Genomic DNA, 25,701 nt, shown 5'->3' with positions numbered 1-25,701 from the left:
CTACTACACTCATCTTTACAAGTTGTTTGTTCCAGCTACTACACTCATCTTCACAAGTTGTTTGTTCCAGCTACTACACTCATCTTTACAAGTTTTGTTCCAGCTACTACACTCATCTTTACAAGTTGTTTGTTCCAGCTACTACACTCATCTTTACAAGTTGTTTGTTCCAGCTACTACACTCATCTTTACAAGTTGTTTGTTCCAGCTACTACACTCATCTTTACAAGTTGTTTGTTCCAGCTACTACACTCATCTTTACAAGTTGTTTGTTCCAGCTACTACACTCATCTTTACAAGTTGTTTGTTCCAGCTACTACACTCATCTTTACAAGTTGTTTGTTCCAGCTACTACACTCATCTTTACAAGTGTTTGTTCCAGCTACTACACTCATCTTTACAAGTTGTTTGTTCCAGCTACTACACTCATCTTTACAAGTTGTTTGTTCCAGCTACTACACTCATCTTTACAAGTTGTTTGTTCCAGCTACTACACTCATCTTTACAAGTTGTTTGTTCCAGCTACTACACTCATCTTTACAAGTTGTTTGTTCCAGCTACTACACTCATCTTTACAAGTTGTTTGTTCCAGCTACTACACTCATCTTTACAAGTTGTTTGTTCCAGCTACTACACTCATCTTTACAAGTTGTTTGTTCCAGCTACTACACTCATCTTTACAAGTTGTTTGTTCCAGCTACTACACTCATCTTTACAAGTTGTTTGTTCCAGCTACTACACTCATCTTTACAAGTTGTTTGTTCCAGCTACTACACTCATCTTTACAAGTTGTTTGTTCCAGCTACTACACTCATCTTTACAAGTTGTTTGTTCCAGCTACTACACTCATCTTTACAAGTTGTTTGTTCCAGCTACTACACTCATCTTTACAAGTTGTTTGTTCCAGCTACTACACTCATCTTTACAAGTTGTTTGTTCCAGCTACTACACTCATCTTTACAAGTTGTTTGTTCCAGCTACTACACTCATCTTTACAAGTTGTTTGTTCCAGCTACTACACTCATCTTTACAAGTTGTTTGTTCCAGCTACTACACTCATCTTTACAAGTTGTTTGTTCCAGCTACTACACTCATCTTTACAAGTTGTTTGTTCCAGCTACTACACTCATCTTTACAAGTTGTTTGTTCCAGCTACTACACTCATCTTTACAAGTTGTTTGTTCCAGCTACTACACTCATCTTTACAAGTTGTTTGTTCCAGCTACTACACTCATCTTTACAAGTTGTTTGTTCCAGCTACTACACTCATCTTTACAAGTTGTTTGTTCCAGCTACTACACTCATCTTTACAAGTTGTTTGTTCCAGCTACTACACTCATCTTTACAAGTTGTTTGTTCCAGCTACTACACTCATCTTTACAAGTTGTTTGTTCCAGCTACTATACTCATCTTTACAAGTTGTTTGCTCCAGCTACTACACTCATCTTTACAAGTTGTTTGTTCCAGCTACTACACTCATCTTTACAAGTTGTTTGTTCCAGCTACTACACTCATCTTTACAAGTTGTTTGTTCCAGCTACTACACTCATCTTTACAAGTTGTTTGTTCCAGCTAATACACTCATCTTTACAAGTTGTTTGTTCCAGCTACTACACTCATCTTTACAAGTTGTTTGTTCCAGCTACTACACTCATCTTTACAAGTTGTTTGTTCCAGCTACTACACTCATCTTTACAAGTTGTTTGTTCCAGCTACTGCACTCATGTATTTACAAGTTGTTTGTTCCAGCTACTGCAGTTGTTTGTCAGAGTAGAAGGACAATGTGTGATGCACTTGTGTCAGTGTGGGAGGTGAAATGCATCGTGGGATGTATTAATAACTGAATGTTTATTAATGTGACATAACTGTCATTTCTCAGATTCCACACTGCCCCCTCTCTCTCCCTCTGTGTGTGTGTGTGTGTGTGTATGTGCGTGTCTGACAGGTGTTTGTGTGTATGCCAGACTCCTTGTGTGAGCAGTGTGTGTGTGTGTGTGTGTGTGTGTGTGTGTGTGTGTGTGTGTGTGCGTGTCTGACAGGTGTTTGTGTGCATGCCAGACTCCTTGTGTGAGCAGTGTGTGTGTGTGTGTGTTGTATACAGAGTGGTTATACAGTAGCACAAAGGCAGAGTACAGGACACAGACAAAGACCATCTGTATAACATGTGCCAGGACAAGAGTCAACCACAACATATTAACCCAGTCACGTGAACACGTACGACAGCATAGAAACAGAATCTATAGACCGGGCTCTCCCCATTCAAGTCAATGAAAGTTCCATATAGAGGTCACAAGTCCTTTCTAGAGATTATATTTCTATGATAGTTCCATACAACAACAATGGACTCCATTATTACAGGGCTTTCCAGAACTGCGTTAAAATACTTGCTGATGACACAACAGTGGTCGGCCTGATCACCAACAACGATGAGACAGCCTATAGGGAGGAGGCCAGAGACCTGGCCATGTGGTGCCAGGACAACAACCTCTCCCTCAACGTGATCAAGACAAAGGAGATGATTGATGACTACAGGAAAAGGAGGACCGAGCCATGCCCCCATTCTCATCGCCGGGGCTGTAGTGGAGCAGGTTGAGCGCTTCAAGTTCCTTGGCGTCCACATCACCAACAACTTAACATGGTCCAAACACACCAAGACAGTCGTGAAGAGGGCACGACAAAACCTATTCTGACTGAAAAGATTTGGCATTGGTCCGAAGATCCTCAAAAGGTTTTACAGCTGCACCATCGAGAGCATCCTGACGGGTTGCATCACTGTCTGGTATGGTAACTGCTCTACCTCAGACCGCAAGGCACTACAGAGGGTAGTGCGAACGGCCCAGTACATCACTGGCGCCAAGCTTCCTGCCATCCAGGACCTCTATACCAGGCGGTGTCAGAGGAAGGCCCTAAAAATTGTCAAAAACTCCAGCCACCCTAGTCGTAGACTGTTCTCTCTGCTACAGCACGGCAAGCGGTACCGGAGCGCCAAGTCTAGGTCCAAGAGGCTTCTAAACAGCTCCTACCCCAACCTCCATCTCTTCATTCAAGGAGTCAATCATGGACACTCTTACTGACAGTTGTGGCTGCTTCGCGTGATGTATTGTTGTCTCTACCTTCTTGCCTTTGTGCTGTTGTCTGGGCCCAATAATGTTTGTAACATGTTTTATGGCATGTTTTATGTTGTGCTGCTGTCATGTTGTGTTGATGCCATGTTGTGTTGATGCCATGTTGTGTTGCTACCATGTTGTTGTCATGTTGTGTTGATGCCATGTTGTGTTGATACCATGTTGTTGTCATGTTGTGTTACTACCATGCTGTGTTGTCATGTTGTGTTGATGCCATGTTGTGTTGCTACCATGTTGTTGTCATGTTGTGTTGATGCCATGTTGTGTTGATACCATGTTGTTGTCATGTTGTGTTACTACCATGCTGTGTTGTCATGTTGTGTTGATGCCATGTTGTGTTGCTACCATGTTGTTGTCATGTTGTGTTACTACCATGCTGTGTTGTCATGTTGTGTTGCTACCATGTTGTTGTCATGTTGTGTTGCTACCATGTTGTTGTCATGTTGTGTTTCTACCATGTTGTTGTCATGTTGTGTTGCTACCATGTTGTTGTCATGTTGTGTTACTACCATGCTGTGTTGTCATGTTGTGTTGATGCCATGTTGTGTTGCTACCATGTTGTTGTCATGTTGTGTTGCTACCATGTTGTTGTCATGTTGTGTTGCTACCATGTTGTTGTCATGTTGTGTTGCTACCATGTTGTTGTCATGTTGTGTTGCTACCATGTTGTTGTCATGTTGTGTTGCTACCATGTTGTTGTCATGTTGTGTTGCTACCATGTTGTTGTCATGTTGTGTTGCTACCATGTTGTTGTCATGTTGTGTTGCTACCATGTTGTTGTCATGTTGTGTTGCTACCATGCTGTTGTCATGTTGTGTTGCTACCATGTTGTTGTCATGTTGTGTTGCTACCATGTTGTTGTCATGTTGTGTTGCTACCATGTTGTTGTCATGTTGTGTTGCTACCATGCTGTTGTCATGTTGTGTTGCTACCATGTTGTTGTCATGTTGTGTTGCTACCATGCTGTTGTCATGTTGTGTTGCTACCATGTTGTTGTCATGTTGTGTTGCTACCATGTTGTTGTCATGATGTGTTGCTACCATGTTGTTGTCATGTTGTGTTGCTACCATGTTGTTGTCATGCTGTGTTGCTACCATGTTGTTGTCATGTTGTGTTGCTGCCATGCTGTGTTGTTGTCTTAAGTCTCTCTTTATGTAGTCTTGTTGTGTTGCTACCATGCTGTGTTGTTGTCTTAAGTCTCTCTTTATGTAGTCTTGTGGTGTCATGTTGTGTTGCTACCATGCTGTTGTCATGTTGTGTTGCTACCATGTTGTTGTCATGTTGTGGTGCTACCATGTTGTTGTCATGTTGTGTTGCTGCCATGCTGTGTTGTTGTCTTAAGTCTCTCTTTATGTAGTCTTGTTGTGTCATGTTGTGTTGCTGCCATGCTGTGTTGTTGTCTTAAGTCTCTCTTTATGTAGTCTTGTTGTGTCATGTTGTGTTGCTGCCATGCTGTGTTGTTGTCTTAAGTCTCTCTTTATGTAGTGTTGTTGTGTCTTGTTGTGTTGCTACCATGCTGTGTTGTTGTCTTAAGTCTCTCTTTATGTAGTGTTGTTGTGTCTTGTTGTGTTGCTACCATGCTGTGTTGTTGTCTTAAGTCTCTCTTTATGTAGTGTTGTTGTGTTGCTACCATGCTGTGTTGTTGTCTTAAGTCTCTCTTTATGTAGTCTTGTGGTGTCATGTTGTGTTGCTACCATGCTGTGTTGTTGTCTTAAGTCTCTCTTTATGTAGTCTTGTTGTGTCTTGTTGTGATGTGTGTTTTGTCCTCGATTTTAATGTTTAATCCCAGCCTCCGTCCCCGCAGGAGGCCTTTTGCCTTTTGGTAGGCCGTCATTATAAATAAGAATTTGTTCTTAACTACTTAAATAAAGCTTGACTATATATATATATATATATTTAAAAGGTCTGGTGCTTTCCTCTGGGTCTCAAAGTGCTTTAAAAAAACGAACCCCATCCACTACCAATGTAACCTTTAATTTAACTAGGCAAGTCAGTTAAGAACAAATTCTTATTGACAATGATGGACGACGCTGGGCCAATTGTGCGCCCTGCCCTATGGTTCTCCCAATCATGGCTGGTTGTGATACAGCCTGGAATCAAACCAGGGTGTCTGTAGTGACACCTCAAGCACTGAGATGAAGTGCCTGACACTGCTGTGCCACTCGGGAGCCAAAAATCATCAAATCAAATCAAATTTTATTTGTCACATACACATGGTTAGCAGATGTTAATGCGAGTGTAGTGAAATGCTTCTGCTTCTAGTTCCGACAATGCAGTAATAACCAACGAGTAATCTAGCTAACAATTCCAAAACTACTACCTTATACACACAAGTGTAAAGGGATAAAGAATTTGTGGTATATCTGAGAAATGAACAACAGCCATGTTGTGGAACTACTATTAGCAATCAACTCATAGAATGGCAAAGACAATTCCACTTTTACACTTTGACTATTTCTGTGACCATATTTACAGGGAAGGCCTCTAGACCTAAACAAAACTACAGTTCCCCTATATATCCACAAGGGGGCAGTAGAGGTGTATTTTTCATAGAAACAAAGTCATCTTTCACACAGAGAGAGAGAGGGTGTATCTCAATAGTCTAGTGGCTTTACTCTCCTTGTCTCTCTGCTTGCCTTTGTGCTCATTTCAAAATACAAGATAGGATAACACACAGATAGCAATGTGAAGGATGGCTAATGATCATTTGTCAAGTCATCTCATGTTCTATACAGATGAAGGAAAGGAGACAGAAAAGGTTAGGAAGCCAAGCCAGACTATTGAGATGCATCCCCTTACTGGACAAGCGTCTCCATAGTTACTGAAACAGCATGGGGATTTTAAGGGTCACATTCCGTAGTGAGTTGTTCTAAGTTCAGGGAAGTAAAGGCTTGTAAATGACATTTTTTGGTTGAAAAGGTCAGACACAGTTAAGCAATGTTAAATTCAATGAACCTGGACTAGCCTATCAAATGCTATATGCTTAGGCTAGTCACTGTTGTGACCTCAATACAAGTATCTGGGTGGAAGGGCGAGCATGTTCATTTGAACCAGTGACCAAAGTTCCAGTGCTTAAAAGAACTCTTTGCACCAGACAGGAATGTTACAGCGCGCGAAGAGATTCCGACCAAGGCAGGAGCGCGCACACAAACACATTGGGTCAACGTGTACCACCACCTCTATGCCACACACACACACACACAATAACAACTAATATAACGTGTATATTTAAACACAGGGCATGTGACCTTCTGTGTGACTCTTTAACGATGTTCTGATGAGTATTTGTCCTGGGGAATGCGAGGCGAGCTGGCAAACTCCTCCTGGCGCGAGGTCAGCATTTACATAGAGGAATTCTGGAACAACGGTGGCTTTTAAACACGTTGAAGTGTTTGACTTAAGATGTCGAAGTTGTACTTTTACATGGTTATGTGTTGTTTTAGTAGCCTTCTGAGAAATGGCTCTAGGTATTGTCTAGCGCTCGCCAACAGGCTGCCAAGTGACGACTGCATTGAAAAATAGAAGGGTTACATTTTGGCTCCAGTCAATGCGGATGTTATTGCATCTGTGACGGATGACACGAACAGCTCTCGGTCAAAAGCAACGTCAGAGAGTTCGGGAAACAATAACAGTAGAATAGAAACTTTGTAACCAGTTTCAAATTGTTTCATCTAACCATTCGTTACCACGGATACGATGTATCGCCGCTTGACTCCGTTGAAAAAGAAAGTTTCTTCACTGGAGAATGTTGGGAATTGTTTCCCTTAAAGCGACAGAGTACTTGTACACTGTGTCTGGTTGGGTAGCTGACTACTTGAGGGTGTACTGTCTCTTTAAGAAAAACGGGCATCCTCTCTGTTAGCGTAGATTAGACAAACCGGTGACTTTTTCAGTTTTGACGTTTGCAAAAACAACCTGCAGAAAATAAATTGTCGAGCGGCGACCTTTGAGTCTGGCTAGTTAGAGCCCTAGGAGGCAGTTCCTCAGCCCGGGGTGGCAATTGGCTGCGCGTGCACTCACTGCGACTCCCCTCTTGTCTCTCGCTCGATCCATTTCCTATCACGCGTTCTGTAAAATTGCCTACACACACACGCACGATGTGGTTTGCGTGTGTATGCGTGCACCGGAACCCAAAGTCCGTCGGTGGCGTCTGCAAATTTGAAGATTAACGAGGTTATCCTCCATTCGACCCGCGGAGAGAGAGAGAGCGGACCAGAAAGCACAGACTGCTGCGCCGACCTGCTTGCGTGTCGAGGCGGAAAGGGAGCTTGGCTCTGGCCAGCTGCGTTGTTGGACTGGATCGAATTGGACTCAGCGAAGAGCAGTAGGACTATATAAAGACAGGAGGGGAAATATGAGCGATAAACGGATGTCGCGGTGGTATTTTGGGGGGCTCGCCTCCTGTGGGGCTGCCTGCTGCACCCATCCTCTGGACCTCATCAAAGTAAGTGGTGGAGAGAGAACCCTAGAACCCCCTAGCAGGATTATAGCCGACATACGGAGGCTGCAGGCCCGCTAGTCAGCCAGCTGTTTACCTGGGAGACTAGGGACAACAACTGCCCTAATTTCATCCTGTGTTATAAAAGACTAAACGGGCTACTGGGATCTATCCAAACGGAACACCGCGCCCTGCTGATGATTGGAGAAAATAGGACAGAAAATGAAAGTTGTAGAATCATTTTCTCTCTCCTCTAGCCTAGTGACATGTCTGTGTCCCGCGGAGGTACGGGAAGCAGTGATCGGCCTCGTTAAGCGCGATCTCTCCAGTTCACTGACCGGCTAACCGCGCCGTTACGGTGCAATGTAAACTGGGTTGGGCCTAGTCGAACTGTAGCGTTAAAGCCGTCTCATATTACGGATAACTTACAGTAGTAGTAGCCACATGCTCTACTGTTGTCATTGAGCATGTTCACACCAGGGTCATCTTGAAGTCAGGAATAGCACACACAGAATGACATATCCTAACTCTACAGTAGGCCTGTGTGCGGTATAGCGTGTGTAGGCTTAATTAACACGCCTGATGAACACTGCAGGTCCCAGCTGAACTGTACTGGCCTGTTAATGCATCCAGCATAGTTTCTGGAACCGTCCTGGAAAGTGAAGGAAAATACCAGAGCCAGCACAGTGTGGTTGTGGTCCTATAGTGTAACAGGCAACAGGATGACAGATGCATACAAGTAGGTCAGTGTGTAGTATAATTATATAGACGTGGTATGAAATTACAGCACTAACTAGCAGTCTTAAAGCAGCTGGGGCTTCCTGTGTGTAGCGTCTCTGTGTTTGAGTGTACTAAGAGGTCTGGGCCTTTATGGCACAGGTGGTAGTCCACAAGGACGGCCTGTAACTGCAGGGTTGCTGGTTCAAACCCTGCTCCAGATGCTTTCCCTTCGATCGCTGTATCTGTATTGGTAGTGGGAGGAGCTAGTGTTGGACAGAGGGCAGTGGGTGGAGCTAGTGTTGGACAGAGGGTAGTGGGTGGAGCTAGTGTTGGACAGAGTGTAGTGGGAGGAGCTAGTGTTGGACAGAGGGTAGTGGGAGGAGCTAGTGTTGGACAGAGGGCAGTGGGTGGAGCTAGTGTTGGACAGAGGGTAGTGGGTGGAGTTAGTGTTGGACAGAGGGTAGTGGGAGGAGCTAGTGTTGGACAGAGGGTAGAGGGTGGAGCTAGTGTTGGACAGAGGGTAGTGGGAGGAGCTAGTGTTGGACAGAGGGCAGTGGGTGGAACTAGTGTTGGACAGAGGGCAGTGGGTGGAGCTAGTGTTGGACAGAGGGTAGTGGGTGGAGCTAGTGTTGGACAGAGGGTAGTGGGTGGAGCTAGTGTTGGACAGAGGGTAGTGGGTGGAGCTAGTGTTGGACAGAGGGTAGTGGGTGGAGCTAGTGTTGGACAGAGGGTAGTGGGTGGTGCTAGTGTTGGTAGTGGGTGGAGCTAGTGTTGGCCAGAGGGCAGTGGGTGGAGCTAGTGTTGGACAGAGGGTAGTGGGTGGAGCTAGTGTTGGACAGAGGGTAGAGGGTGGAGCTAGTGTTGGACAGAGGGCACTGGGTGGAGCTAGTCTTGTACAGAGGGTAGTGGGAGGAGCTAGTCTTGTACAGAGGGTAGTGGGAGGAGCTAGTGTTGTACTGAGGATAGTGGGTGGAGCTAGTGTTGGACAGAGGGTAGTGGGAGGAGCTAGTGTTGGACAGAGGGTAGAGGGTGGAGCTAGTGTTGGACAGAGGGTAGAGGGTGGAGCTAGTGTTGGACAGAGGTGTGTGTGTTTGGAGTTGATAGTGTAGCCTAGACAGCCTGTCTCAACTCGCCTACTTAGAAAAGTCTAAAAGTGTATAATTACTTTGCTGGAGAGTCCCACACACACACCCATACAGCACACACACACACACACACACACACACACACACACACACACACACACACACACACACACACATACACACACCCATACACAAACACAAATGTCATGGAGAATGTACAGGCCAGGGTCATCTACTGTTGTCATGGAGAATGTACAGGCCAGGGTCATCTACTGTTGTCATGGAGAATGTACAGGCCAGGGTCATCTACTGTTGTCATGGAGAATGTACAGGCCAGGGTCATCTACTGTTGTCATGGAGAACGTACAGGCCAGGGTCATCTGGATGTCTAGAATAGATCCACCCATCCTGGTCTATCCTGTAGGCTGGTGCAGAGAGAGAGAGAGAGATGCATAATCTTCAGGGAGATCTCAAGAGTTGACAAACCTGCCAGAACAAGACAAACACGATGTGTAGGAAGCATTGGTCCTCTGAAGCTAGCCATGCCCAGAGCCATCTGTTCAGAGAGTTGGGTCAGGCTTTAGAACGGACGCCATGTTAGTTGCCTTCATTCTCAAACTGTTGGTGATGTCACAATAGGAGAGAGCCTCTGACAATCCCCTATGAAATAACCCGCTGGAAACGAGCAAATGTTTTTATTGATTAGCATTCTGCATAATGTGTATCCAAGTGTTGTGTTATCAACAAATCTCATATCTGGTTTCACTGGACATCTTCATAGTTCTAAAAACCTATCAGAAATACACCGCGCAACGTGAAAGTGTAAATTATCACTTATCAACGGCTATGGAGTTCAGGCAGAAATTGACCACCTTTGACACAAACCGACAACCTACGACCACGCCCCGTTCAAAGACACAAATGTTTTGTCTTGTCCTCCCTCTGCACACATAAAACAATCTGTCTCGATTGCCTCAAGGCTTACAAGGCCTGCTTTAACATGTCTCCTCCCTTCATCTACACTGATGTGGATTTAACAAGTGGTATCAATAGGGGATCCTAGATTCACCCGGTCAGTCTATTTAATGGAAAGAGTTCTTAATGTTTTGTCCACTGTATATGACTCTAGCCTAGCTTCCCCTCTTCTCCTGAAGCTAGCCATGCCTGGCCTAGCTTCTCCTCTTCTCCTGAAGCTAGCCATGTCCAGCCTAGCTTCCCCTCTTCTCCTGAAGCTAGCCATGTCCAGCCTAGCTTCTCCTCTTCTCCTGAAGCTAGCCATGCCTAGCCTAGCATCCTGGGTTGGAGTGCTGGAGAGCGGCGCTCCCTCACTTTTTTTCAATTTGAGAATACACAGACCTCAAACTATTTCTGAAAAATGTATTCTGATAAATTCTAAATACATTCTATTTAATTACCACAAATATTCCATGAAAAACACTAGGCTATTTATTTGGTTTGTCATTCTATGTATAGCAGCCTAGAGGTAGATAAATGGTGGTTTCTTCCCTGTCGTCTCTCTGACGGAGGTGAGAAGGATGAAGAACTGTAAGCTACCTGTGTGTGCACTGCGGAGGCCTCTCCTCTCTGACCTAGTGAAGCTAGCCGTGCCTCGCCTCTCTGACCTAGTGAAGCTAGCCGTGCCTCTCCTCTCTGACCTAGTGAAGCTAGCCGTGCCTCTCCTCTCTGACCTAGTGAAGCTAGCCGTGCCTCTCCTCTGACCTAGTGAAGCTAGCCGTGCCTCTCCTCTGACCTAGTGAAGCTAGCCGTGCCTCTCCTCTGACCTAGTGAAGCTAGCCGTGCCTCTCCTCTGACCTAGTGAAGCTAGCCGTGCCTCGCCTCTCTGACCTAGTGAAGCTAGCCGTGCCTCGCCTCTCTGACCTAGTGAAGCTAGCCGTGCCTCTCCTCTCTGACCTATTGAAGCTAGCCGTGCCTCTCCTCTGACCTAGTGAAGCTAGCCGTGCCTCGCCTCTGACCTAGTGAAGCTAGCCGTGCCTCTCCTCTGACCTAGTGAAGCTAGCCGTGCCTCTCCTCTCTGACCTAGTGAAGCTAGCCGTGCCTCTCCTCTCTGACCTAGTGAAGCTAGCCGTGCCTCTTCTCTGACCTAGTGAAGCTAGCCGTGCCTCTCCTCTGACCTAGTGAAGCTAGCCGTGCCTCTCCTCTCTGACCTAGTGAAGCTAGCCGTGCCTCTTCTCTGACCTAGTGAAGCTAGCCGTGCCTCTCCTCTGACCTAGTGAAGCTAGCCGTGCCTCTCCTCTCTGACCTAGTGAAGCTAGCCGTGCCTCTCCTCTCTGACCTAGTGAAGCTAGCCGTGCCTCGCCTCTCTGACCTAGTGAAGCTAGCCGTGCCTCTCCTCTCTGACCTAGTGAAGCTAGCCGTGCCTCTCCTCTCTGACCTAGTGAAGCTAGCCGTGCCTCGCCTCTCTGACCTAGTGAAGCTAGCCGTGCCTCTCCTCTCTGACCTAGTGAAGCTAGCCGTGCCTCTCCTCTCTGACCTAGTGAAGCTAGCCGTGCCTCGCCTCTCTGACCTAGTGAAGCTAGCCGTGCCTCTCCTCTCTGACCTAGTGAAGCTAGCCGTGCCTCTCCTCTCTGACCTAGTGAAGCTAGCCGTGCCTCTCCTCTCTGACCTAGTGAAGCTAGCCGTGCCTCTCCTCTCTGACCTAGTGAAGCTAGCCGTGCCTCCTCTCTGACCTAGTGAAGCTAGCCGTGCCTCTCCTCTCTGACCTAGTGAAGCTAGCCGTGCCTCTCCTCTCTGACCTAGTGAAGCTAGCCGTGCCTCTCCTCTCTGACCTAGTGAAGCTAGCCGTGCCTCGCCTCTCTGACCTAGTGAAGCTAGCCGTGCCTCTCCTCTCTGACCTAGTGAAGCTAGCCGTGCCTCGCCTCTCTGACCTAGTGAAGCTAGCCGTGCCTCTCCTCTCTGACCTAGGGAAGCCTGCCGTGCCTCTCCTCTCTGACCTAGGGAAGCCTGCCGTGCCTCTCCTCTCTGACCTAGTGAAGCTAGCCGTGCCTCTCCTCTCTGACCTAGTGAAGCTAGCCTTGCCTAGCTTCTCCTCTTCTCCTGAAGCTAGCCGTGCCTCTCCTCTCTGACCTAGTTCCAACAACACACTGTTGTTACTACGCCTGTTTAGTCTGGCATGAAGTCAGTTGCCCTAGTAACACCCTGAGGGGAGGATCAGGATCTCACGTGTGTGTGTGTGTGTGTGTGTGTGTGTGTGTGTGTGTGTGTGTGTGTAACTTGAAACAACTTAACACCCACATCTAAGTTATGACATTGTCTTCCTATCAGTATTAGAATCTATTGAGTCATGACTGTAACAATGGAACAGTGTGTTGGTGATGTGACTCAGGACTAGCTGGAGGTTAGAGGTTAAATGTTGACTTTCTCTTTTTGTGAAAAGGCCCCAGCTCTGCATTTTTGACTTTCAGTGTCATTAGAGGAGATACTCTATTCTGACTATCTTCTCTAGTCATCAGAGATAGTCAGCAAACTCACTCACTTATTTGTTAGTTATTTAATGAATTAGTTATTTTGTTTGTTCATTCCTTCGGTCATTCATGCACTTTTGTTTTATTAGTTGGTTCAGTCATTCGTTCACTCATTGCACTGTTGAGATTGTTGAGTACCAGCCAGGTCCTGTAGCAACCAGCTATCTGGAACAACCAGCTATCTGTGTCTCTACTCAGGGTGTGAATTATTATCTACTCACACCAGGGGAGAGGGAGGGAGGGAGAGAGAGAGAGTTTGTGTTCCATAGTTGAAGGCCTCGGCGGCCTTTGAGCTCAGAGTTCTGATTAGCCGGTGGGAGCGAGAGACGTGATTGGCCGGCTGGAGGCCACACTTGGAGCAGAGCCCAGTCGATAAAAAGCCCTCTGAGAAGAACAATACATTACACTGTCAGAGAGACATAAGGAAGGAGGGAGTTCAAAGGAAGTCAGAATTACCTACAAAAACCCTGTTCCCTGTAAACACACGTCTCCACTGACTCACTACTACTGCTACCACTACAACTGTCACAACCCCATATCTACAGCTATCTCCACTGACTCACAACTACTGCTACCACTACAACTGGCACAACCCCATATCTACAGCTATCTCCACTGACTCACTACCTCCACTGACTCACTACTACTGCTACCACTACAACTGTCACAACCCCATATCTACAGCTATCTCCACTGACTCACAACTACTGCTACCACTACAACTGTCACAACCCCATATCTACAGCTATCTCCACTGACTCACAACTACTGCTACCACTACAACTGTCACAACCCCATATCTACAGCTATCTCCACTGACTCACTATCTCCACTGACTCACTACTACTACATGTACTACGATCTCCACTGACTCACTACTACTACATTATACTACTATCTCCACTGTAGTACCACTACATGGTACTACTATCTCTATAGACAGTAACTACTACATGGTACTACTATCTCTATAGGCAGTAACTACTACATGGTACTACTACATGGTACTACTATCTCTATAGGCAGTAACTACTATAAACACTCAGACAGCAGCATGACAGACAAACTCTGTCTGTCTGTCTGTCACGCTAGTGTGTGTCTCTGTCTGTCTGAGCGAGAGAGACAGTTCCACAGTCACTAAGAAATATCCACACTGATGACTGACTGTGATAATGGTAATGATGATGAAGATACAGTATATTGATTGTATTTGTAATGATGAAGATGATGAAATAGTGATTGTGTGTGTGTGTGTGTGCATGCGTAGGTCCACCTGCAGACCCAGCAGAAGGGGAAGATGGGGATGGTGAGCATGGCCATGCAGGTAGTGAAGAACGATGGAGCTCTGGCTCTGTACAACGGACTCAGCGCATCACTCTGCAGACAGGTAGGAGGATGGAGAGGGTGTGTGGTAGAGAGGGGGAGAAGGAGAGGGTGTGTGGTAGAGAGGGGGGAGAAGGAGAGGGTGTGTGGTAGAGAGGGGGGAGAAGGAGAGGGTGTGTGGTAGAGAGGGGGAGAAGGAGAGGGTGTGTGGTAGAGGGGGAGAAGGAGGGGGGGAGAAGGGGAGAGAGGGTGTGTGGTAGAGAGGGGGAGAAGGAGAGGGTGTGTGGTAGAGAGGGGGGGGAGAAGGAGAGGGTGTGTGGTAGAGGGGGGGTGGGGAGAAGGAGAGGGTGTGTGGTAGAGGGGGGGTGGGGAGAAGGAGAGGGTGTGTGGTAGAGGGGGGTGGGGAGAAGGAGAGGGTGTGTGGTAGAGGGGGGTGGGGAGAAGGAGAGGGTGTGTGGTAGAGGGGGGTGGGGAGAAGGAGAGGGTGTGTGGTAGAGGGGGGTGGGGAGAAGGAGAGGGTGTGTGGTAAGGGGGGGTGGGAGAAGGAGAGGGTGTGTGGTAGAGGGGGGGTGGGGAGAAGGAGAGGGTGTGTGGTAGAGGGGGTGGGGAGAAGGAGAGGGTGTGTGGTAGAGGGGGGGTGGGGGAGAAGGAGAGGGTGTGTGGTAGAGGGGGGTTGGGGGAGAAGGAGAGGGTGTGTGGTATGAGGGGGGTGGGGAGAAGGAGAGGGTGTGTGGTAGAGGGGGGTGGGGAGAAGGAGAGGGTGTGTGGTAGAGGGGGGGTGGGGAGAAGGAGAGGGTGTGTGGTAGAGGGGGGGGTGGGGGAGAAGGAGAGGGTGGTGTGGTAGAGGGGGGGGTGGGAGAAGGAGAGGGTGTGTGGTAGAGGGGGGGGGGGTGGGGAGAAGGAGAAGGGTGTGTGGTAGAGGGGGTGGGGAGAAGGAGAGGGGGGGGAGAGAGGGTGTGTGTTAGAGAGGGGGGGGTGCGGGATAAGGAGAAGGTGTGTGTTAGAGAGAGAATGGGTATAATCCTGTAATGATAGTTCCATCTGTTCCAGAGATATGTAGAAAGAACCTGAGTGTTCCAGGCAGAAGGATCAGTATTCTATTCCAGAGATGGGTATATAGAACCTGAGTGTTCCAGGCAGAAGGATCAGTATTCTATTCCAGAGATAGGTATATAGAACCTGAGTGTTCCAGGCAGAAGGATCAGTATTCTATTCCAGAGATAGGTATATAGAACCTGAGTGTTCCAGGCAGAAGGATCAGTATTCTATTCCAGAGATAGGTATATAGAACCTGAGTGTTCCAGGCAGAAGGATCAGTATTCTATTCCAGAGATAGGTATATAGAACCTGAGTATAGGTATATAGAACCTGAGTGTTCCAGGCAGAAGGATCAGTATTTTATTCCAGAGATAGGTATATAGAACCTGAGTGTTCCAGGCAGAAGGATCAGTATTCTATTCCATAGATAGGTATATAGAACCTGAGTGTTCCAGGCAGAAGGATCAGTATTCTATTCCATAGATAGGTATATAGAACCTGAGTGTTCCAGGCAGAAGGATCAGTATTCTATTCCATAGATAGGTATATAGAACCTGAGTGTTCCAGGCAGAAGGATCAGTATTCTATTCCAGAGATAGGTATATAGAACCTTTTTGACCTTTTTATTTAACTAGGCAAGTCAGTTAAGAACAAATTCTTATTTACAATGACGGCCTAGGAATAGTGGGTTAACTGCCTGTTCAGGGGCAGAACGACAGATTTTTACCTTGTCAGCTCGGGGATTCGATCTTGCAACCTTTCGGTCACTAGTCCAACGCTCTAACCACTAGGCGACCTACCGCCCCAATGCCTCACCTGGATCCAGTTTGTTTCATTGGCCGAGTGGAAGTTAGTAACCCCTCTGACAGTATTGCATCAGAGGAAATTCTCTATATGAAGATAGACCAGTAGTAAGCATGTCAGTTGGTTACCATGGTAACACACTGTGAGGAAACTGGTGTAGGGTGAAGTTGCCCTTAGACACTGATCTTTGGTCTGTTTAGCATTTTCCCCTCTAATGGTTAAGGTTGGGATTGAGGGAGGGATAGCTGATCCTAGATCTGTGCCTAAGGAAAACTGGTTGGGGTGCTGAAACGTCCTGTTAACGCCTCTACTGACATCTCTCTCTGGAGAGGAGCTGTTTCCTGTTTGTGACAGTGTCAGTTAGTGGTGGATTGAAGCTATGACACAACTAGAATGTCAGTAGGAAAGCTACACATCGCTCTTTTTTTCAATTTGTTGTACTTTTTTTTCTCTCCTCTGCCCTCTACTATCCTCCCTCCCTCCCTCTACTACCCTCCCTCCCTCCCTCTACTACCCTCCCTCCCTCCCTCTACTACCCTCCCTCCCTCCCTCTACTACCCTCCCTCCCTCCCTCTACTATCCTCCCTCCCTCCCTCTACTACTCTCCCTCCCTCTACTACCCTCCCTCCCTCCCTCCCTCTACTACCCTCCCTCCCTCTACTACCCTCCCTCCCTCTACTACACTCCCTCCCTCTACTACCCTCCCTCCCTCCCTCTACTACCCTCCCTCCCTCCCTCTACTACCCTCCCTCCCTCCCTCCCTCTACTACCCTCCCTCCCACCCTCTACTACCCTCCCTCCCTCCCTCTACTACCCTCCCTCCCTCCCTCCCTCTAGATGTCCTATTCTCTAACGAGGTTTGCTATCTATGAGACAGTCAGAGACATGTTGAGCAGCAGTAACCAGGGGCCCATGCCTTTCTACCAGAAGGTGCTGCTGGGGGCCTTTGGAGGTAGGGACACACACACACAGACACACAGACACACACAGACACACACAGACACAGGCTTGCTAAACCACGCATGTATGCTGAACACACGCTGTGAACAGTCTGAGGGTAATGCTCACACACACACACAGTCTGAGAGTAATGCTCTCTCACACATACACACAGTCTGAGGGTAATGCTCACACACACACAGCCTGAGGGTAATGCTCACACACACAGTCTGAGGGTAATGCGCACACACACACAGTCTGAGGGTAATGCTCACACACACACAGTCTGAGGGTAATGCTCACACACACACACAGTCTGAGGGTAATGCTCACACACACACAGTCCGAGGGTAATGCTCACACACAGTCTGAGGGTAATGCTCACACACACACACACACAGTCTGAGGGTAATGCGCTCTCACACACACACACACGGTCTGAGGGTAATGCTCACACACACAGTCTTGTACAGCCAACCTTGTGGGGACACACAATTCAGTCCCATTCAGAATCCTATTTTCCCTAACCTTATCCCTAAAACTAACTCTAGCTCCTAACCCTAACTTAATTCTAACACTAATGTTTACCTTCACCCTAAACCCCTAGAAATGGCATTTGACCTTGTGGGGACAAACAAAATGTCCCCAGTTGGTAAAATCTTAGTTATTTTATTATAATAATTCCACACTAATCTCTGTCATGCGTCTAGGTTTTACCGGCGGGTTCATTGGTACTCCTGCAGACATGGTGAACGTCAGGTCAGAGAAACACCTTGTTAACACACACAGCTCTCTTGCATTTTATGATAGTTATTCAATAGTTATAGTTAGGTTGTATGATCTATATTAATGTAATGTTTTAACTAATACACTGGTTTTGCTCCTCAGGATGCAGAATGATGTTAAACTTCCCCCAGAGCTGAGGAGAAAGTGAGTGTTCCTGACCATTTAGACCACATGACATGTTGTTGATCTGACAATGTCTAACACTGTGCCTCTCCCTCTCTCTGTCTCTCTGTCTCTCTGTCTCTCTCTCTCTCTGTCTCTCTCTCTCTCTGTCTCTCTCTGTCTCTCTCTCTCTCTCTCTCTCGCTGTCTCTCAGCTACAAACATGCTGTGGACGGTCTCTTCAGGGTCTTCAGAGAAGGTAGGAATGTGTGATTTGTACTCAAAAAGATGAAATGACAAGAGACCCGTTATGAGTTTAGAGAGGTGGCCACACACACTATCACTCCAATGCAAAACATTTGATAAACAATAGAACGATAGAAAGCTTTTCTTTAAAAAAATCAAGTTTGTTTTCTGCTGCTTCCTGCTCATTACCCCCCCCCCCCCCCTCTGTGTGACCCCCTCCCCTCTGACCTGTGTTTTTAGAGGGGGTGAGGAAGTTGTTCTCAGGAGCCACCATGGCCTCCAGCAGAGGAGCTCTGGTCACCGTAGGACAGGTACGACCGCACAGCACCCTGGGAAATGAAGTTGAATAGCGTTATGTATATCAGTAGATTGTATAGATTAGGAGAGAGACACTAGTTGGTTGTTTTTTAGGTCTCCTCTTTATCTATTGATTTGTAGTCCATCTCACCCTCCTCTGTCCATCTCACCCTCCTCTGTCCATCTCACCCTCCTCTGTCCATCTCACCCTCCTCTCTCTCCATCTCACCCTCCTCTCTCTCCATCTCACCCTCCTCTCTCTCCATCTCACCCTCCTCTCTCTCTCTTTTTCTCTCCTTATCTCCCCTCTCTCTCCCCCCACCTCTCTCTGTAGTTGGCATGTTATGACCAGGCTAAACAGCTGGTGCTGTCTTCAGGCTTCATGGGAGATAACATCCTCACACACTTCCTGTCCAGCTTCATTGCTGTGAGTAACCGGGCTTCTTATTGGTTAAAATAGTGCAGAGTGCTGGTTGGATAGAATGTGATATGATAACAATGACATTGTTCATTGATACAGTAACTCAAAGAAAACAAATGATATGTCTCTGTCTGTCTGTCTGTAGGGAGGCTGTGCTACGTTCCTGTGTCAGCCTCTAGATGTGATGAAGACCAGGTTGATGAACTCTAAAGGAGAATACTCAGTAAGTTACTCCATCCATCCCTCTCTCTTTCATCTCTCCATCCATCCCTCTCTCTTTCATCTCTCCATCTATCCCTCTCTCTTTCATCTCTGCATCCATCCCTCTCTCTTTCATCTCTCCATCCAGCCCTCTCTCTTTCATCTCTGCATCCATCCCTCTCTCTTTCATCTCTCCATCCATCCCTCTCTCTTTCATCTCTCCATCCATCCTTCTTTTTCATCTCTCCATCCATCCTTCTTTTTCATCTCTGCATCCATCCCTCTCTCTCATCTCTGCATCCATCCCTCTCAATTTCATCTCTCCATCCATCCCTCTCTTTCATCTATCTATCCATCCCTCTCTTCCATCTCTCTATCCATCCCTCTCTTTCATCTCTCCATCCATCCCTCTCTTTTCCATCTCTCCATCCATCCTTCTTTTTCATCTCTCTATCCATCCCTCTCTCTCTCTCATCTCTCCATCCATCCCTCTCCCTCTCATCTCTCCATCCATCCCCCTCTCATCTCTGCATCCATCCCCCTCTCTTTCATCTCTGCATCCATCCCTCTCTCTTTCATCTCTCCATCCCTCTTTCATCTCTATCCATCCCTCTCTTCCATCTCTCCATCCATCCCTCTCTTTCATCTCTCCATCCTTCCCTCTCTCTTTCATCTCTCCATCCATCCCTCTCGTTCGCATCTCTCCATCCATCCCTCTCGTTCGCATCTCTCCATCCATCCCTCTCGTTCGCATCTCTCCATCCATCCCTCTCATTCGCATCTCTCCATCCATCCCTCTCATTCGCATCTCTCCATCCATCCCTCTCTCTTTCATCTCTCCATCCATCCCTCTCTCTTTCATCTCTCCATCCATCCCTCTCTTTCATCTCTCCATCCATCCCTCTCTCTTTCATCTCTCCATCCATCCCTCTCTTTCATCTCTCCATCCATCCCTCTCTCTTTCATCTCTCCATCCATCCCTCTCTCTTTCATCTCTCCATCCATCCCTCTCTCTTTCATCTCTCCATCCATCCCTCTCTCTTTCATCTCTCCATCCATCCCTCTCTCTTTCATCTCTCCATCCATCCCTCTCTTTCATCTCTCCATCCATCCCTCTCTTTCATCTCTCCATCCATCCCTCTCATCTCTCCATCCCATCCTCTCATCTCTCCATCCATCCCTCTCCTTTCATCTCTCCATCCATCCCTCTCTCTCATCTCTCCATCCATCCCTCTCTCTCATCTCTCCATCCATCCCTCTCTCTTTCATCTCTCCATCACCCCTTTCTCATCTCTCCATCACCCCTCTCTCTTTCATCTCTCCATCCATCCCTCTTTAAACCCTGTTTTCTTCCCTTCATCCAACTCTCTCACCATGTAACTGTGTGTTTCAGGGTGTGATACACTGTCTGAGAGTGACGGCTAAAGAAGGACCCATGGCCTTCTACAAGGTGAGACACACACACAGACACAAACACACACACACACACACCACTGGCAGTCCCAGAAAACCCATCTAGCAGACCAGCCTAATAACCTTCGCTCGGTGTGACTCTCTTTCTGACAGAGACAAGAGTTTCTAACTGATCTTGTAATCCTGGGTCTTACCTTAACATATATATGAAGGCTGGGTCTTACCTTAACATGTATATATGAAGGCTGGGTCTTACCTTAACATGTATATATGAAGGCTGGGTCTTACCTTAACATGTATATATGAAGGCTGGGTCTTACCTTAACATATATATGTGAAGGCTGGGTCTTACCTTAACATATATATGAAGGCTGGGTCTTACCTTAACATGTATATATGAAGGCTGGGTCTTACCTTAACATGTATATATGAAGGCTGGGTCTTACCTTAACATGTATATATGAAGGCTGGGTCTTACCTTAACATATATATGTGAAGGCTGGGTCTTACCTTAACATGTATATGAAGGCTGGGTCTTACCTAACATGTATATGAAGGCTGGGTCTTACCTTAACATATATATGAAGGCTGGGTCTTAACATATATATGAAGGCTGGGTCTTACCTTAACATATATATATGAAGGCTGGGTCTTACCTTAACATGTATATGAAGGCTGGGTCTTACCTTAACATATATATATGAAGGCTGGGTCTTACCTTAACATGTATATGAAGGCTGGGTCTTACCTTAACATGTATATGAAGGCTGGGTCTTACCTTAACATATATATATGAAGGCTGGGTCTTACCTTAACATGTATATGAAGGCTGGGTCTTACCTTAACATGTATATGAAGGCTGGGTCTTACCTTAACATATATATGAAGGCTGGGTCTTACCTTAACATATATATGAAGGCTGGGTCTTACCTTAACATGTATATGAAGGCTGGGTCTTACCTTAACATATATATATGAAGGCTGGGTCTTACCTAACATGTATATATGAAGGCTGGGTCTTTCCTTAACATGTATATATGAAGGCTGGGTCTTACCTTAACATGTATATGAAGGCTGGGTCTTACCTTAACATATATATATGAAGGCTGGGTCTTTCCTTAACATGTATATATGAAGGCTGGGTCTTACCTTAACATGTATATATGAAGGCTGGGTCTTACCTTAACATGTATATGAAGGCTGGGTCTTACCTTAACATGTATATGTGAAGGCTGGGTCTTACCTTAACATATATATGAAGGCTGGGTCTTACCTTAACATGTATATGAAGGCTGGGTCTTACCTTAACATATATATATATATGAAGGCTGGGTCTTACCTTAACATGTATATGAAGGCTGGGTCTTACCTTAACATGTATATGAAGGCTGGGTCTTATCTTAACGTATATATATGAAGGCTAAGGTGAATCCTGGGTAAAGTACTTCTCTGGCCATTTACACATCAGGGTCTTGAGTAATTTACCAAACCAGATGGAAGGGTATTGGCTGACTGTCCCATCCAGTGTCAGGGCCTAAACATATGGTCCAAGCCTGTCCAATAGGATGCCAAGGTTGTAAACAACTGTCCATCCCTGTGTAAAGGTCTTGACTAACTGTCCAATGCAGTTGCAAGAAAGTTAATTAACTGCCCAATTGCATTGCAAGGTCTTAACCTACTGTCCAATCACGTCAGCATGTAGACCAACTGTCCAATCCCGTGTCAGGGTCTTGACTAAGTGCCCAATGTTCATTCACATGTAACAATGTTGGCTAGGTCTTGACTGACTGTCCAGTGACGTGTCAGAATGCTAACTAACTGTCCAATGGGGTTGCAGGGTCTTGTTCCTGCGGGGATCCGTCTGATTCCTCACACGGTGCTCACCTTCATCTTCCTAGAGCAGCTCAAGAACAACTTCGGCATCGTCATCATCTCCTGAGCACGCTCCATGACCTACGACCTTTACCCTCTAACCCCCTGTCCCCTGCAAACGTCAACCAATCCCCTGTCACTGCCACAGTGCCACCCCCCCCCCCCCCCCCCCCCCCATGGCCCTGAGCTGTCCAATCACACAGAGAGGTGGATGTAGGGATGGAATGTCTGCTATGCTATCCTACCCGGCCCTCTTTAACCTGCTCTGGAAATCAACCAATCCCCTGTCACTGCCACGGTGCCACACCCCCCCCATGGCCCTGAGCTGTCCAATCACACAGAGAGGTGGTTGTAGGGATGGAATGTCTGCTATGCTATCCTACCCGGCCCTCTTTCACCTGCTCTGGAAATCAACCAATCACCCGGGGAAAAGACTAAGAAGGAACTGCCTACACCTGCACCTGCACCATCACCTTGTCCACAGGAAGAGTTGTCATAGCAACACCAGTCAAACCCTGCTGTGACATCATCTTCATGTCTGTCATCATCAATCGTGCCATTCTCAATGGGGGCTGCGCCTCAAATCATACACTATTCCCTATGTAGTGCATTACTTATGACCCTTAATCTGTAGTGCACTTAACATGTAGCTCTGGTCAGAAGTAGTGCACTACGTAGGGAACATAGTGCTACCTGAGTTCACTCCCTAAATGGTGTTGATGTGTTTATACTGTAGCCTTCCACCACCATCATCATGTATCACCCAACCCTGTTCCATACCACACCACACCAGTCCTCATGTATTACTAGCAGTGTACTAGTTGTAGTAGCATGTATTACTAGCTGTAGTAGTATGTATTACTAGCGGTATACTAGTTATAGTAGTATGTATTACTAGCGGTGTACTAGTTATAGTAGTATGTATTACTAGCGGTGTACTAGTTATAGTAGTATGTATTACTAGCGGTATACTAGTTATAGTAGTATGTATTACTAGCGGTATACTAGTTATAGTAGTATGTATTACTAGCGGTATACTAGTTATAGTAGTATGTATTACTAGCGGTATACTAGTTATAGTAGTATGTATTACTAGCGGTGTACTAGTTATAGTAGTATGTATTACTAGCTGTAGTATTATGTATTACTAGCGGTATACTAGTTATAGTAGTATGTATTACTAGCGGTGTACTAGTAATAGTAGTATGTATTACTAGCGGTATACTAGTTATAGTAGTATGTATTACTAGCGGTATACTAGTTATAGTAGTATGTATTACTAGCGGTGTACTAGTTATAGTAGTATGTATTACTAGCGGTATACTAGTTATAGTAGTATGTATTACTAGCGGTGTACTAGCTGTAGTAGTATGTATTACTAGCGGTGTACTAGTTATAGTAGTATGTATTACTAGCTGTAGTATTATGTATTACTAGCGGTATACTAGTTATAGTAGTATGTATTACTAGCTGTAGTATTATGTATTACAAGCGGTGTACTAGTTATAGTAGTATGTATTACTAGCGGTGTACTAGCTGTAGTAGTATGTATTACTAGCGGTGTACCAGCTGTAGTAGTATGTATTACTAACAGTGTACCAGCTGTAGTAGTATGTATTACAAGCAGTGTACTAGTTATAGTAGTATGTATTACTAGCGGTGTATAGTAGTATGTATTACTAACAGTGTACCAGCTGTAGTAGTATGTATTACTAACAGTGTACCAGCTGTAGTAGTATGTATTACAAGCAGTGTACTAGTTATAGTAGTATGTATTACTAGCGGTGTATAGTAGTATGTATTACTAGCAGTGTACCAGCTGTAGCAGTATGTATTACTAGCAGTTAACTAGTTGTAGTAGTATGTATTACTAGCTGTAGTAGTATGTATTACTAGTTGTAGTAGTATGTATTACTAGCGGCAGTAGTATGTATTACTAGCGGCAGTAGTATGTATTACTAGCGGTAGTAGTATGTATTACTAGTAGTATGTAGTAGCTGTAGTAGTATGTATTACTAGCAGTGTAGTAGCATGTATTACTAGTAGTATGTAGTAGCTGTAGTAGTATGTATTACTATAATGTATTACAGGTATGACTGTAAATCACTACCACATTGTGGTTCTAACTGAAACCATCTCAGAGACTGTCACATCGGGGGGTGACGGTGACAACGGGCCCTCTTCCTGTTCATAACACTGTAACAGCGGCAGGGAGCCTCGCGGTTAAGAGCGTCGGGCCATTAACCCGAAAGGTTGCCGTGTCGAATCCCCGAGCTGACTAGGTAACACATCTGTTGTTGTGCCCTCGAGAAGGGAAGACACTTCACCCTAATGGCTCTGGATAAGAGAGCGTAAATGACTCAAATGGTCATGTACTGTGACAGGTCAGTGCTATTCCTGTTCATAGGTGATGCTTATTACTGTGACAGGTCAGTGCTATTCCTGTTCATAGGTGATGCTTATTACTGTGACAGGTCAGTGCTATTCCTGTTCATAGGTGATGCTTATTACTGTGATAGGTCAGTGCTATTCCTGTTCATAGGTGATGCTTATTACTGTGACAGGTCAGTGCTATTCCTGTTCATAGGTGATGCTTATTACTGTGATAGGTCAGTGCTATTCCTGTTCATAGGTGATGCTTATTACTGTGACAGGTCAGTGCTATTCCTGTTCATAGGTGATGCTTATTACTGTGACAGGTCAGTGCTATTCCTGTTCATAGGTGATGCTTATTACTGTGACAGGTCAGTGCTATTCCTGTTCATAGGTGATGCTTATTACTATAACGGGAGATCAGTGCTATAACTAGAATCTTATGAATCTCACGTCATCATCTCAGAGACATTTGTGAGTGGCATTGGGTGACATAGGGTCCTATTCCTGCCTATAAGGGATGCTGCATAACAGGTTATAATGCCATAACAACATGGCTATAAAGCCATCACATGCTTACAGACAAAGGTACTAAAGTTGCCCCTAGGCACTGATTCTGGGTCAGACATTAGTTGCATCCCCCTACCAGTTAAAGTTATTGTTGGGGCTAGGTGATCTGATCCTAGATCTGTGGTTAGGGACAACAGTAGAAATTCCCACCAAGGGCAATGTGACGAGGAGATATAACTGGACAGAGATGAGAGACGTATAGTGAGTAGGTTGTACCCTGCCTTTGACCAGGACCCATAGGGCCCTATAGGAGATTAATCAGAGATACTGTGAGTTAGAGAGAGATACTGTTTACTGGGACCTGGATGAAACTGCTGTCTTTAAGGCACTTTATCAAACACACACACACACACACACACAGGTGCACTCACACACACACACACAGGTGCACTCACACACACACACACACAGGTGCACTCAAACATACAGACACACACACAGGTATACTCAGACACACACACACACAG

The 25,701-nt window shown here is 46.0% G+C and overlaps 1 protein-coding gene across 4 annotated transcripts; it reads left to right on the top strand.

Annotated features, from left to right (window-relative positions):
* The first annotated feature begins 5,318 nt into the window (after nt 1–5,318).
* Nucleotides 5,319–25,701, top strand: LOC109885394 (mitochondrial dicarboxylate carrier). Of its 4 annotated transcripts, none has more exons than XR_004206515.1 (12): nt 5,319–7,569; nt 14,118–14,237; nt 16,853–16,967; nt 17,665–17,713; nt 17,843–17,884; nt 18,057–18,100; nt 18,328–18,398; nt 18,719–18,811; nt 18,951–19,028; nt 20,400–20,456; nt 22,257–24,675; nt 24,721–25,669. XR_004206515.1 is itself a non-coding variant. In XM_031811225.1 (11 exons), exons 1-11 carry the CDS (start codon nt 7,480–7,482, stop codon nt 22,356–22,358), a joined length of 861 nt encoding a protein of 286 aa, XP_031667085.1. In that variant the 5' UTR covers nt 5,319–7,479; the 3' UTR covers nt 22,359–25,701. The 4 variants fall into 4 exon arrangements, 1 of the variants encoding a protein (XP_031667085.1); XR_004206517.1 differs by having other exon boundaries at nt 22,257–24,878; nt 25,059–25,669; XR_004206516.1 differs by having other exon boundaries at nt 22,257–25,013; nt 25,059–25,669.

The sequence above is a fragment of the Oncorhynchus kisutch genome, unplaced genomic scaffold, assembly GCF_002021735.2.
Source record: "Oncorhynchus kisutch isolate 150728-3 unplaced genomic scaffold, Okis_V2 Okis01b-Okis20b_hom, whole genome shotgun sequence".
Classification (NCBI taxonomy): domain Eukaryota; kingdom Metazoa; phylum Chordata; class Actinopteri; order Salmoniformes; family Salmonidae; genus Oncorhynchus; species Oncorhynchus kisutch.
Note: the sequence above shows the minus strand (reverse complement) of the source record. Positions and strands in the feature narration are given on the sequence as shown.

Coding starts and splice junctions, on each gene's coding strand:
- LOC109885394 (XM_031811225.1), top strand. CDS start 7,480: ATGAGCGATAAACGGATGTCGCGGTGGTATTTTGGGGGGCTCGCCTCC. Junction 14,238..16,852: donor GCGCATCACTCTGCAGACAG/GTAGGAGGATGG, acceptor CCCTCCCTCTAG/ATGTCCTATTCTCTAACGAG. Junction 18,399..18,718: donor CTCTGGTCACCGTAGGACAG/GTACGACCGCAC, acceptor CTCTCTCTGTAG/TTGGCATGTTATGACCAGGC.